Source organism: Ambystoma mexicanum, chromosome 6p (assembly GCF_040938575.1).
Source record: "Ambystoma mexicanum isolate Mex_15411 chromosome 6p, UKY_AmexF1_1, whole genome shotgun sequence".
Taxonomy (NCBI): domain Eukaryota; kingdom Metazoa; phylum Chordata; class Amphibia; order Caudata; family Ambystomatidae; genus Ambystoma; species Ambystoma mexicanum.
The window spans coordinates 738,871,179-738,884,766 of NC_090935.1; the positions used below are offsets into that span (position 1 = coordinate 738,871,179).

Consider the following 13,588-nt stretch of genomic DNA (forward strand, 5'->3'; position numbering starts at 1 on the left):
CATTCGGTTCCACCAGCATGTCGATAAGGGTAGCATGGGTCTCGGGTTTAAACCCCGACTATCTAAGCCAAGCGTGCCTCTTAACGGCGGTGCTCTCTGCGATGAGCCGGCCTGCATTATCTGCGGCATCAAAGATCGCTTTTAGAATGCATCTGGACACGGCTCTACCCTCCGATGCGTTCTGGGCTAACTGGCCCTTTAGTGGTTCCGGTGCGGAGTCAATGAGAGCAGCTACCTGCTCCCACTGGTGGCAATTCTAGCTTGCTAGCAGAGTGGTGGTATTGGCGATTCTTACCTGGTAAGCGGAAGTGGAGGCCACTTTCCTTCCTAACCCATAAATCCTCTTGCTCTCCTCGCCTGGGGGAGCTTCAGATGATGATAGAGGTATCCCCGCTCTTTTTCTGGTGTTAGTGACTACCAACGAGTCGGGCTTAAGTTGACCCCTTATGTAAAGTGGGTCGGACTGGGCGGCCCTGAACATCTTTTCAATTCTGGGGTTTACAGCCATGGTGAGATTAGGGGTGAGGAGGGAAGGATCAATTCTGCGTTGGATGGACTTCAGAATTGGAATGGCTTGGGCAATGGGTTTTTTGTCCCCCATGATCTCCTCTGCAAAGTCCCTCTCTTCTTGCGCCCCCTGAGTGTCTATGTGGAAGTGCTCTGCAGCTCTAGCTAAGACCTCATTTAGAAGGGGCTGGTTATCTACTGGTGAGTCAGTAACTTGTGGTTCCTTGCGAACAGGAGAGTCTATATTGTAGACTTCTGCCTCGTCTTCATCCTCCCCATCCTGGCCCTCATCATCTCCATAATAATCGACCCCTGTTTGGTCGTCCAGCATCTGTATGTCTGGATCTTCACCATACTGATGGTAAGGTTGAATGTAGTAAGTGTCTGAAATCAGGGCCTGAGCTGGAATCTCAAACCGAGGTCTCTTACTAGGAGGCTGAGGGTCCTTGGATCCTGAAGGAGTAGCGTTGTCAGGGGTACTCCGATAGCTAAGAAAATGCTCTGGGTTTTTTTTGTAGAAATTAGCCAAGGAAGACATTCTCCTCATCACCCTGTATGTCCTCAGTGCTCCATTCTCTGGAACTGGGGATGACAACCTCCTCTTGAGGTTCCTCTTCTATTCCCACATCCTGAGGAGTGGGAGGGAAAAGTTTGGGTGTAGTGACAGGAACAGAGGTCTTGGATCTATCCTTTTCTGAAGACCTGTGTTTGTCCTTGTGTATCTGGGGTGCAGAAGTTGAGTATGATTAGTTTTTCTGCTGTTTGTCCCCTTCCCCATGAGTAGAAGAGTGTTTCTCTGATGTTTTGACCTTCTCTGAATCTTTCGACACCTGGCGTCGAGATTCAGGGGTGTGTATGGTACTCTCTGAATCTTTCGAGTGTGCACGTCGACTTTCGGAAGCCGACGCCGATCTGGCTGCTGGAGCCGACTCTAAGCGTGCAGCCTGGGGGTGGAGGTTGGATTCGTCTTCTGATGACCATACCTCCGTGACTTTGGGGAGCGAGGCACTTTTGGCAACTGTGGACGGTTGCCGTGTGTCATGCGGCGATCTCGACCTGGAATGCCCAGAGGACACCGATTCTGTGGACCGCTCTCTAGGTGCCTCTTTCTTCCGAGAACTCGACACGCGTGTCGAGTCTCGGCTGGGCTTAGTGTGTTTAGGTGTAGTAGTCTGGGTAGCGCTCGTGTCGCCGGGTGTGGTCCCCATAACTGCCCCACCGGACAATTCTCCGAGGTCGGGGACTAGCGCTTGGGTGTCTTTTGACACCCCTGTGCCATCACCATCCGAAAGGGCGGCGTTGCTGCCATCACTGAAGGATCCTACTGCTTCCATGGCCTCGAGCTGCCTGGCATGATGGGCCCAACGTTTAGTGGAGCGGTCCTTTAGTGTTTTTGCCTTAAATAGGCTACACGCTCTGCAATTAGCCTCGGGGTGGTCCCTAGGCAAACAGATTACGGTGGCGTGTTTGTCAACCCAAGGGTACTTGCGGTTGCACTTGGGGCAAAATTTAAATGGAGTACTCTCCATGTCACCTTATGGCAGCGGGCTAGTGTATGTAGGAAATAATAACAAGTGCGAGTATGTTTCCACCCCTCACTCTCCCTACTTGCAGGGCAGAGGCCAGAGGCCTTCCGAGGCCCAAAGTCTGTCGTGCAGTATCGACATTTGTTTGTTCTTCGGACCGCTTGTCGATCTTCGGGATCTCGACGTGGGGGTGAAAGAATGGGGAAATTTAAATATTTAGCAAAACAGCCGAAAGCCAGGGAACTCTGCAACAATGCTTCCGACGAGTTTGGCGGAAAAAAACAATCTGAGGGTCCTACACACGTGAGGGATCATGGGTACAGTGCGCTACTAAAAACCTATGAAATTCAGTGAAAAAACTTTGTTAAAAAGGACGTTATGGTTACAAGCAAAAATCGAAAAACCCCTGAAATTCGCCAGTTATGGTAAGCTAAGCAACCATAACTTGCGCCACCACCGTGCAGTGCTAAGACTAACACCCAGGACATCAAAGATGGCATCCCTCCTTACCCTTCGAGGGTCACAGTACTGTGAATGTACTGCGACACAGTACTCTGCAGGGGGGAGAACCTTCGAAGTGCTTTCGAGGCTGCGGTCCGGGAGCATGAGAAGGACTGCCAACTACCTGATTAAGGCCCACCCTACATCTTCCTCTCTCCACCCGCCCTTTCGTATCCCTGTGGTTGGTGCCCCTTCCTTACCCTCCATGCCCTTCCTTTCCTTTTGTGTCTTGTGAAAAAAAAAAATTACAAAACACAAAAACAAAAAAAAGGCTCTTTTCAGAGTCACCTTTCACAGTTTAAAAAAAAGAAGTGCCAATGAAATGCTGCAGGGCCCTGTGCATTTTTTAAATGTCTGCGGACATGTACATGTTTGGGCTACTGCCCTATCAAAACCATTGCACTCTTCTCTGGGAGTAAGTGGTGGCTCTGAAAAGAGCCTTTTTGTGGTTTGTGTTTCAAAAATTTAAGTGGCCAACAACTACTTGAAAAATCCTTGACATTCTTGCAAAAAGGGCTGCAATGCATTTTGAATATTTTGTAGAAAAAGCTGATTGCCAGCATCAGTCAGATGGACTCCGGGCCTGTATAAAAATGGTTGTGCTGCAAAAGATAATATTTTCATTGTGGAAAGAGGACATGCCAACATCTCTCAAAAAAGGCACAAACAGCCTTGTTAACATTGTGCCTCGCTTTCTCCATTTGTGGACCAAATGAAGAAGAATGCAGCGACATTTGCGCAATACGAGAAAAAATTACTCAGGAGTTTGGAAACATGTACATCACTTACCCAAGTCCTTCTTTCATTGCAAATTGCAGGGAGATTCCAGAGACATGTCCTAAACTGTTCCCTAGACAATAAATAATAATGTCGGGTGACACTGTAACCCAAAGTAGCACAAAGAGGAACCAAATCCATCCACTTCATTCCACGCACTCCATGCCAGTGCGCATCCACATGAGAGAATCCAAGATGCGCAGCCACTCCACAGCGATCTGCATACGCCTCCAACCAATTTATCCACGAGTCACCCAAAATCCATACAATCTGCCTTCTGAAAGACAGAGCCATAGCTATCTGCTCTCCTCTCAGAAACAGACTTTCTCCCAAAGTCTCTCCTTGCACATCACACCCAGTAAACCTTATTGGCCAATCCCTTGGCCTGCACAATCTCATTTACATGCGTCTCAGCCTCAAAATCCCTGTATGTAATATGCACGCTCCGCAAACAGCCATGGTGTCTGCAGACATATCGTAAAAACATACGGGAGTAAGGAATAACATTTAAATAGTGTACTCCACTTCCCCTTTGATGGTGGCTCTGAAAAGAGCCTTTTTTTTCTTTTGTTAAGGCTTTTTTATGCTTTATTCAGATTTTGTCTGTTACATGACTTCACAAGAACTTCCAGATTGAGTTCTGCATATTACTAAGAAATATTACAAGTCCAAAATCTGTGAAAGTCATTCCATCACAAAAAGAAATTGCACCATCTTCCAAAAGGTTCTCATTTTCAAATGATGACATGCCCACAGAATACATAAAACAAGATATTCCTTTATTAACAAGACATCTTGCAATGTCTTGTTGAGGATTAAATACATGCCACAAGAATATCAGGAGTATTAAAATCAGCCATATTTCTACAAAGTACAAAAAGACCATGCAAATATCTCCCTGGCACATCACACCATGTAGCCTGTACTCCCTTCAATCCAAGATTATCAGAAATGCCCCACATATTTGCATACCACTGCAGATTGGTGATCTAGCCATCTATCCACACTCTAACTCTGTCCATCTCAGCAACCACAGCCATCTTCACAGCATACAGAAATGAAAAACATGATTAAACTCTCTCCCTATGAATGACACCATCAGCACCCGATTGGCTAATTCCCTTAGTCCTATTTCCATGCCAGGTATGCTGAGAAGGCCCCGATGTAGCACGCCCTGCCTATGGACAGCTAAACTGTCCGCGGAGCGCGTAACACTGGGACAGCCCTTCGACCCTTTCCACTTCACTCTTTGCATCATTCCCTCATTGGCTACTGTTAAGCAGTCACACAACCATCCAACAATCACATCCAAGAACTCTACATCTAACTCTATCATCACAGATCAGCACTTTAGATGTCCTGTTGATCACAGAGTACAAGTCCTCGGTCATTGGAAAGCACCTACTGCAAAAACTACTGTACAACTCTAAGATTTCTGCTTGCAGATTCATGTACATCCACATGTATGAACACAAACTACAGGTATGAATATTTTGTGCACAGTACATGTACAACTCTTATAAATGCATATAAAAAGGATACCTGCCACTTCCCCTGTGTAACCTGCATAAAAAGGCTTACTGTCATTTCTCCCATCTGCTATGATCAAATATAACTTGCAAACCTGTGTGCTTTCCGAATTTTAATGTACCCATATTACTAATTAAAATGTGCAAATTGTTATTCTCTTCATTCATACTGTCATTTTTGTAACCACTGCCACCTATTTATCCACATTTCAAGCATAATAGCATTTCATACTTTATAGTGCATAGGATCTACATACAGTTTCCTTTATGTACATTCCGAGCTTTTTACATAGAAAATATAATTTGAACTTGCTTTAGAAACAATTACAATAGTAATCAGACTCAGCACACAAAGCTTTCTAACAAAGTGTCATTTCGGGTTAAAAGATGGGAGAAATAACAGTATGATTGTAAATGGCACACACCATATTCAAATGCAAGCAATATATGTTTTCCTGTTCTGTGTTGTAATATGGATGAATGAAAACTTGGAAAACACACACCATTGAAAGAGACACTTGATCTTAGCAAATGAGACAAATGACAGCATAATATTTTTACTAGTTTTACAGGGTAAGTAGCAGGTACCCTGCATTGTAAATACATACATTGAATGCTTTTGACCAGATGTCCTGCCATTTACCCTGTATAAACTGCAAAAAAGCATACTGTTATTTCTCCCATCACCTAACATGAAATAAAACTGGTGTAGAAAGCTACATGTGCTCTGTGTGCTTACTATTTATTGCAATCATCATTTCTAAGGCAGGTTCAACTGACAGATTCTAAATATAATATCCAGAATGCACATAGACAAAGAAAACTGCATGCACATGCTATTCACAAATAACAGAAAGCGCTATTACTGCAAAAACAAATACATGTCTACATTAACAACAGTGCTATTAACACACATATGTACTAACTTCTTCTTTCACAATTGCAGTGAAGACCACTCTCCTGAAAAGCAGCAGCATCTGAAGTACAAGAGAGAACCCAGAAGAAACCTGCTCTTTGCATCCAACAAAGTGCAATACTGCCATAATGTTCTGTTACTCAAACGCTGTAGAATTCTAGTATTGTACAATTACAATTATATTACCCCTACAGCTTTAGATTCAGTATTGCTGATTGCACCTCAACAAGTGCACAGTTTGTATTGTTATCTTAACAACAGTATTATAGTAACACACAAATACACAAATAGCCTTCCCAACCTGAACTAACAGCCCATTCAACAATCACCCACCTCTGCATACATACCTACCATCATACTGAGACACGCATGCACAATGCAAACATACATTGCACAACATCCCAACCCAGACTATTTGTTTCCTCCAACAGACACTAAAGAATGCCCACCGAATAGCAACCCTGTAGAAAGCAACACAGAAGTAGAGCAAATCAAAATAAAAGTGTACAAAATAAGAAACCACCTCTAACAGAATTTATAGAAAAAATTCAAACAAAACCGCTAATACAGTCACTAAGCGAAACTAAAGCAGCTTCCAGTACAGCAACGTTGCCTCCTCTTTCAAAATGTAAAACTAAACAGAAAGTTATTAAAAAGACTGCAGCTACGACTAGCGCCAAGACTGCACCTATAAATCTCGATGTAGGCACAAGTAGGCATACCAAAAAATTAGTTTACGGAAAATGTTCCGCCACAGAGTCCTTCAGAACTTATAAAAACAGGAGAGAAATCATGCTCAACCCTGAAAACCTACCGCAGAAAACGAATCCTGGAAGCTCTCATAGACAGTGCAATCCTTCTCAAAAGGAAATTATTTAATTTTAGTTTTAAACAGAATAAACCCACTAACAAAACTAACTACTAAACTACAAACAAGACTTCTAAATAAATGGAATGTCAACAAAGATAGCTGCGCAAACATCTGTGGAGGTGAGTGGAGTCACACCACCAGCACAGAAAAATATTTCAATGAAGAAGCATACAAATAAAAGCAAAGAAACCCAATTGCCATACATAGCAGTGAACGAGGGTATAAAAAACATAATAATACCATTATGGAACAAAAAATGCTGCTCACACAAATATCTCCACCAAATTTAGTATCAACTCTCCATTCCACTGAACCAATACGCCCAGTCTACAAATGGCCATGCACATCAATGTGCAACATAAGCAAAAAATCTTTCACATCTTTATGCCACTTCCTCAATCAGTATGTGAATGGCAAAGACAAATTGAAAATGAACTGATTACAAACTATGGACTCCTGTCCAGTGCGGAAATACACAGGACTACAAGGACATTCATTAGCCTGCATTTCTGGACCTATTTGCAAAAGTACCTTCCACAAAATCAAAATGATTGGAACACACCATCCAACTGTAAGAAATCTTGTTCATAAACTCTACTATGCCAAAAGTCCTGCTTAAGCACTGGCCAATTTAAATAACACTCGTCTACATGGTACAGCCAAAGAACTACTCGAAGAAATAGAGCACATCCAGAGAAAATATTTTGAAAGGGAAAGTCACTTACAAAACTCAATATCTTTAGAACAGACTACGAACAACTTTACATATGGCAATCTTCTAATACATACATACAAAAAAGAAATACTAAAGTTTAAAAGCACATCTGCTGAAGTACCAAACCATGTGTGTGTGTGTGCTGCCGCAGGACTTTTTTAATAAGAATAGCAGAAAAACTGTAGACATCATGTACAAAATGGAAGACAATGAAGATTCTAAGTGGTTCCAATTAGCACTCTATCTTCTAGCAGAAAACAAATACGAAATTACTAACCCCTTGACAACAACCAAATACCTTCACGTCCTATCACTAATAACTTGGAATAATTCCTACTACCAAAACCACTGCAACAAATTAACTTGTATGAGAGCATTATAATTCAAACAGTGCACCCATTTCAAGCAATAATACGCCTTCAACCAAAAACAGCAAAACTACCGCCCTCTGAATTACTAAATGGCATTTGTGGCAAAGTAGTTTATTTGCCATTAAATCTCAAAGAAAATGTACACACTCTGGGAGTGCAAAGGCCAACAGATAGATCAATCCTTGATTATCCTAGTAAATGGTGTACCTGCAAAAGATTAAAAGAATTGTCAGCAACTAGTGGACATGCATACAGTTAGAGAAGCCCGCCAATACCTAAAGAACAACAATAATAATAATAATAATAATTTGGCATTTATATAGCACTACGAACCCTCAGGTATCTGAGCGCTGCTTATTATTACCCACGGTGTGTGGTGCTCATTTATCGACCTCGGAAGGATGAAAGGCTGAGTTTGGCCCTGCCGAGATTCGAACCTGCGTTAGCAGGCTCTGCACGGATGTCAAAGCGAGCGCTCTACTCGCTGTGCCACTTGACCGGCTCTACAAAGAAATAGACATTGAAGAAAAACTAAGGGAAACCACTGAAATAATTCTCATCAGGAACTGGCCAATTTCAACTTCTAGATCCTACAACAGAATCCAATATTTTAGATCATTATAAAATTCATCCATTAAACCCTAAGGACACTATAGATGATGCACTGGAAACTTATCAAATGCGGCAAGCCAAAGGATCTCCAATCAGCATATGGGAAAAAACTGTAGAAGCACAAGCCTTTCCGCTACTCTTTCCTACTGGAAAAGGAGGAAGGTATGATGAAAGACCCACAGAAATAACAGCATCAGAATACCGCTCTTTACGAATGTATTCTGAAGACCCAAGATTCAGACAAAACGTGGAATACATATTCCACCTTCTCTTTGAAAGTGAACTAGCAACTCTATGCTATGGAGTTGCACACACATTAAAATCAGGTACCAATTTTAAAATAGATCAGCTATGCAATTACTACACAAAGTTCAAGAAAAAGATGAAGTTTTACAGTCAAGCATTACAAATCTTTTAGCAAACATGCGTGGTACAAAAGCATATGGTTCCGACTTCATGCAGATGTACACTGTATGATAAGAAACCATGGCCCACCCACTTGGTTTCTGACATTAAGTTGTGCAGAATATGCATGGGAAGATTTACACAATTTCCTATGCATAGCTAACAAAAACAAAACAAATATAGATATAAAAACACCAGGAGAACTCTGCTCTCTAGATCCTGTAAATGTATCAAGATATTTCCATCACCGCTTCTAAGCTACACTTAATTTGTAATAAAACTGTTCCTCCCCTCAGAGAAGTGCAACACTTCTTTTGGACAAAAGAATACCAAACCAGAGGAGCACCACACATCCACATGTGGTTGATGCCACTGTTTTGCAGTTCATCCAAAAATATGTCACTTTTGAAATCCCTTCACAAACACATAGGGACCTTGATGCACAAATTTTACAATTTCAAAGACACAACAGGTCACGTAAACAACTTCATGTCTTCAGTTAGACATAGTGTCAAAGGTAAATAACCTGACCTGAGCTGAGAGACGAATTGGACATTGAACGAGGAGTGAACGTGTTGGGGATCCGGAACAGCTAACGTGGGGACTTTTATTCATTTTGTAAAAATTGTTTTATACAATTAAATCAAATAAAAAAAAATTAAAAAAAATAAATAACCTGAGAACACATATTACATAAAAAGAACAGAAAGATCAAAATACATCAACGATTACAATGCAATCATTGCCCTCCTATGGAATGCAAATATAGATGTGTAGTACATTGAAGACAATTCAACTGCAATGATATGTCGCAGCCTATTTAAGCAAAGCAGAAAAAACAGAGCTCAAAGACCTCTGGGATGACATATCATCTGACAAAACACTATCACAGAAATTGTACAGTTTAGGCATAAAAATGCTCTCCCATAGAGAATGTGGCTACTATGAAGCCGCAGAGCGTTTAACCGGTACTAGCTTGTATGAAAATCTGAAAATATACTATGGCTAACCTTGGTCCTGCTAAATCAAGAAAAAGAGTCCTCAAATCATATGAAGACATAGAAACAATAACCAAAAATGATCCCAACAGCCAAGACATTTTGAAAAACAACTTACTAGACACATACTACCCAAACAGGAGTCCCACTTTCGAAACCATGTGTCTATACCACATAGTCTAAAACCTCAAATACAAAAATAATATTAAACCAGATGAGAAGAAAGGTAGATACAGAGTGGAAAATTGTGAAGGCAGCTTAGAGAAACTTACCTAATGAAGCTTAATTAATCATATGAACTTGTCATTAAAACTCCTCAACATAAAGAACTGTATTACATGTCCTTGCTACAAGTTTTTAAACCATGGAGAAAAGAAGAAGATTCACTAGATACCTATGATTCCTATGAAGACGCTTTCAAAGCAAATGAAAGCACTATAACAGACGTAAACTATACACAGTAAAAAACAATGTTGCACAATGAACAGCAACAAGAAGAACAACTGCAGGCGCAACTAGATGTGGACACTCCTGACAGCAGTCAACCTTCTTTAACAGGAACCCAAGAACCACTTGGACAACTACTAATAGCAAATGAGGCAGAATTAGCCATGACTGAAGTAGAAAACACCATGTGTCAGTATGAGCAATCTATAGAAGACTTTGCTCCACTAAAATCACAACTACACAATGAGCAGCGTAGCATTTTGCTAGAAATAACAAAACAAATTGAACATGGTGCAGCATGAAACTAAAAATGGTACCTGTCAAGACTACAAACCTATACTGCTCTACCTGAGTGGTCAAGCTGGTTCAGACAAAACATTCTTAATCAAAATCATCAGCAAATTCCACCAACAATTGACAAACAACAAAGTGTCAGCTGTTGTAACTGCCCCACACTCTTTTAAAATGCACCCCAACTCTGGCGATTAACGGTCGATTAACTGTTTCCTGTAGAAGAAATATATAAATTCCTTGCTTACAAATGCCTGCTCCTTAGAAGTACCAAAAGCCACAAACAGCAGAGTTGCATTTCCTAAAATCCTTAGTTTTATCGATGTCGTATTTAAGAGTCATTTAACATCCAGTGAGAGTAGTGCCCTCTCGACCTGAGAGGATAGGTTGTAGGATGTTGGATGTAACACAAAATCATTCATATGGAAGTGTAATGGCATTTGTGGGAATAATCTAGGAATAGTACCAAGTAAAACCTGGTCTTTGTAAAAACATAAATACGGTTAATTGACAGACTGCGGATCCAGCTCCTTTACAAGCCTTGCTGACATGAAGCCACTAAAAAAGCTACTTTCGAGGTGACATACTTGATATTCTACCTGTGCATCAGTTAGGACAGGCGCTCCATCAGTTTATTTTATTTGAATTTTTTTTCAGCGCTGGCCCTACCCAGAGGGTCCCGAGAGACTTATAAGGTTCCAAGTGCAAAGCGTGGGAGGTGAAGGATCATAAGTAACACATTTTATCAGGATACGATAAGAAGATTAGACAGGCGATATTGGGACGGGGGCTGGATTGTGTGTGTGGAAACAGGTATGTTGTGCGGTTCTTTCAGAAAGAGGTGATGAAGGGTGCAGTGTGTATGTGAAACAGCAGGGTCTTACCTGCTCTGGGGGCCCACTGGGTAAATACTTTGTGTGTACATGTTAGTTTGCAGAGTGGAATGTGTAGAAGATGCTTGCAGGCTAGCTAGTCTAGTATTTATGTGGATGATGGGTTTCAGTTTATCATGAAGGTAAAATGGAGTTTTGAGGTGGATGACCTGGAATACAACGCAGAGTCCTTTAAAGGCAATTCTCTGGGGTATGAGGAGCCAGCGGAACTGGGATAATGTGTTAGTGTTTGGGCAGGTGGAGGAGGATTCCCAGTGCAGCTTTTTGTAGGGCTTGCAAGAGGGTGGGGGAGCAAGGGAACTGTTGGGAGCTGGGGGTGCAGATTTCATGTTTTGCTGACAGCAGCTATGTGGTGTGTGAATGAAAGATAGAGGTCAATAGTAAAGCCAAGGGATTGACAGGTGTGGAGAGGGATATCTGTGGGTTGTCTGTGGCAAGTTCTTTGATGCAATAGGCAAGGTTGGGTTTATGCCTGGAGACAGATGACAAGGTATTCTGTTTTGGAACGGTTGAGTTTGAGGAAGTGGGTGGGGGTGGAAAGACTTCTTTTGAGGGTGTCGAGTTGTGAAGGGGATGAGATTTGGAAGTACATTTGTGTGTTGTGTATATTGGTGGAAATTAACATTGCGCTTAAAAAGGGTCTGTCTGAGGGATTCTACATAAAGGTTGAAGAGGAGTGGAGAGAGGGAGGATCCTTGGTAGACCCCATTCTTGACTGGGGTGGGGTCAGATCGATAAGGGGGTAGGTAGACAAAGTGTGTTCTGTCAGTGAAGGAGGTCAACCAGTCGAGGACGGTGCCTGAAAGTTTCATCCTGTGGGATAGGATGTTGAGGAGAATTGTGTCAAAGGCTGCATAGAGGTTGAGGCATATTATTAGGCTGTGTGTCCTTTGTGATGCTGTGTACTGCGGCAAGCTTGAAAGCAGATTGGAAGGGGTTGAGTTTGGTTAATGAAGTGTTTAGGCTCCACATTGGTGGTACTTTGTGATCTGATGGAAAGGTGTGCAAAAGTAATTTCATAAACAGCTTAACTTTTGAGTACAGTGGAGACTTATTTGGCCTAGTGTATCGGATTATGCCTTCCTGGTGTATCCCTGTGGAAGCATGGGCCAACAGTGAATTACTAGATGCAGAAGACAGGAAAAAATTGGTGTGGGAACATCTTAAATGGGTGTTGAGTGGTTTGAGTGGTACGCCATAAAGAAACATTTCCATTTGAGCTGGTGTTGGTTGCAGTGACAGTTGGCGATTACAGTAAAGACTGATTGCAGGATAGAAGGACATTTTACAGGAATTGTTTGGTGGCCAAATTCTGTCAAATCAGGAGCCACATCTTCAGCCTGAGTGATAATGGCTTTTAATGGTGTATTTGTCCACCTTCTCTGGACAGGAGATCTGCTGCTGGAAGAAGCCCATTTGGTTTGCACTCCAATAGGCATAACTGGCCAGAGAATCACAGCTTGATGAAGAATATTCAAAGCATGTTCATCTATGAAAGATCCAATACTGGAAAGAACTTGCTCTAAATTGTTGTCAGAATAGGGCGTTCAAAATAACAGAAAAAGAAGAATTCTATTAAAGGCATTATTGTAAGATGAAATAACATTAAAGTATTTAAATAGTTTGGATTTTCTCGTGTAGGGGTTCACAAGAGTATAGTCCCTTTCATTTGTAACTACAGCACAAATAATGTATGCATGGTACCCAGTAAACTTGGATTGACTTCAACACTTACTTTCTCCATCGCCATCTTTATCAAACTCCTCTATCATCGCACGTAGTTCTTCATCAGACATGTTTTCACCAAGTTCCCTAGAAACACGTCGCAAGTTTCTCAAGCTTATTTTCCCTGAATCGTCGTCATCAAATAATTTAAATGCCTTCAGCATTTCTTCTTGTGGATCACGATCTAATATCCAGTCTGTAACTGCAATATGAGAAATATAAACTTATGAGTCAATATACAAATATGTCTACAGGCACAATTCTAGTAGAATAGAAAGATGAAGGAGGTTCTGGCGGTCTGTCACCTGAACGGATGCGCTATCTAATATATTGCAAGTCACTAGCCTCTATTGAAATTGGGTTAACATACTTTGCCAATAATATGCAGTAAAATTAAAACATTGCCATTAAAACTAGTTCTCTGCTGCATTAAATCGTGTGGCATATGTAGTATAGTATATGGATGATCACAGAAACCCTATAAAAGGGTATATAGACTACTCA

General features: G+C 41.5%; 1 protein-coding gene across 4 annotated transcripts in view; it reads right to left on the reverse strand.

Annotated features, from left to right (window-relative positions):
- CETN3 (centrin 3) overlaps positions 1–13,588 on the reverse strand; it is a 514,649-nt gene that overhangs the window by 29,909 nt on the left and 471,152 nt on the right. For all 4 annotated transcript variants that reach the window (XM_069627612.1, XM_069627611.1, XM_069627613.1 and 1 more), the window contains one exon: positions 13,095–13,286. In XM_069627612.1, coding sequence (XP_069483713.1) covers positions 13,095–13,286 — 192 coding nt within the window. The remainder of the gene's footprint in view (positions 1–13,094; positions 13,287–13,588) is intronic.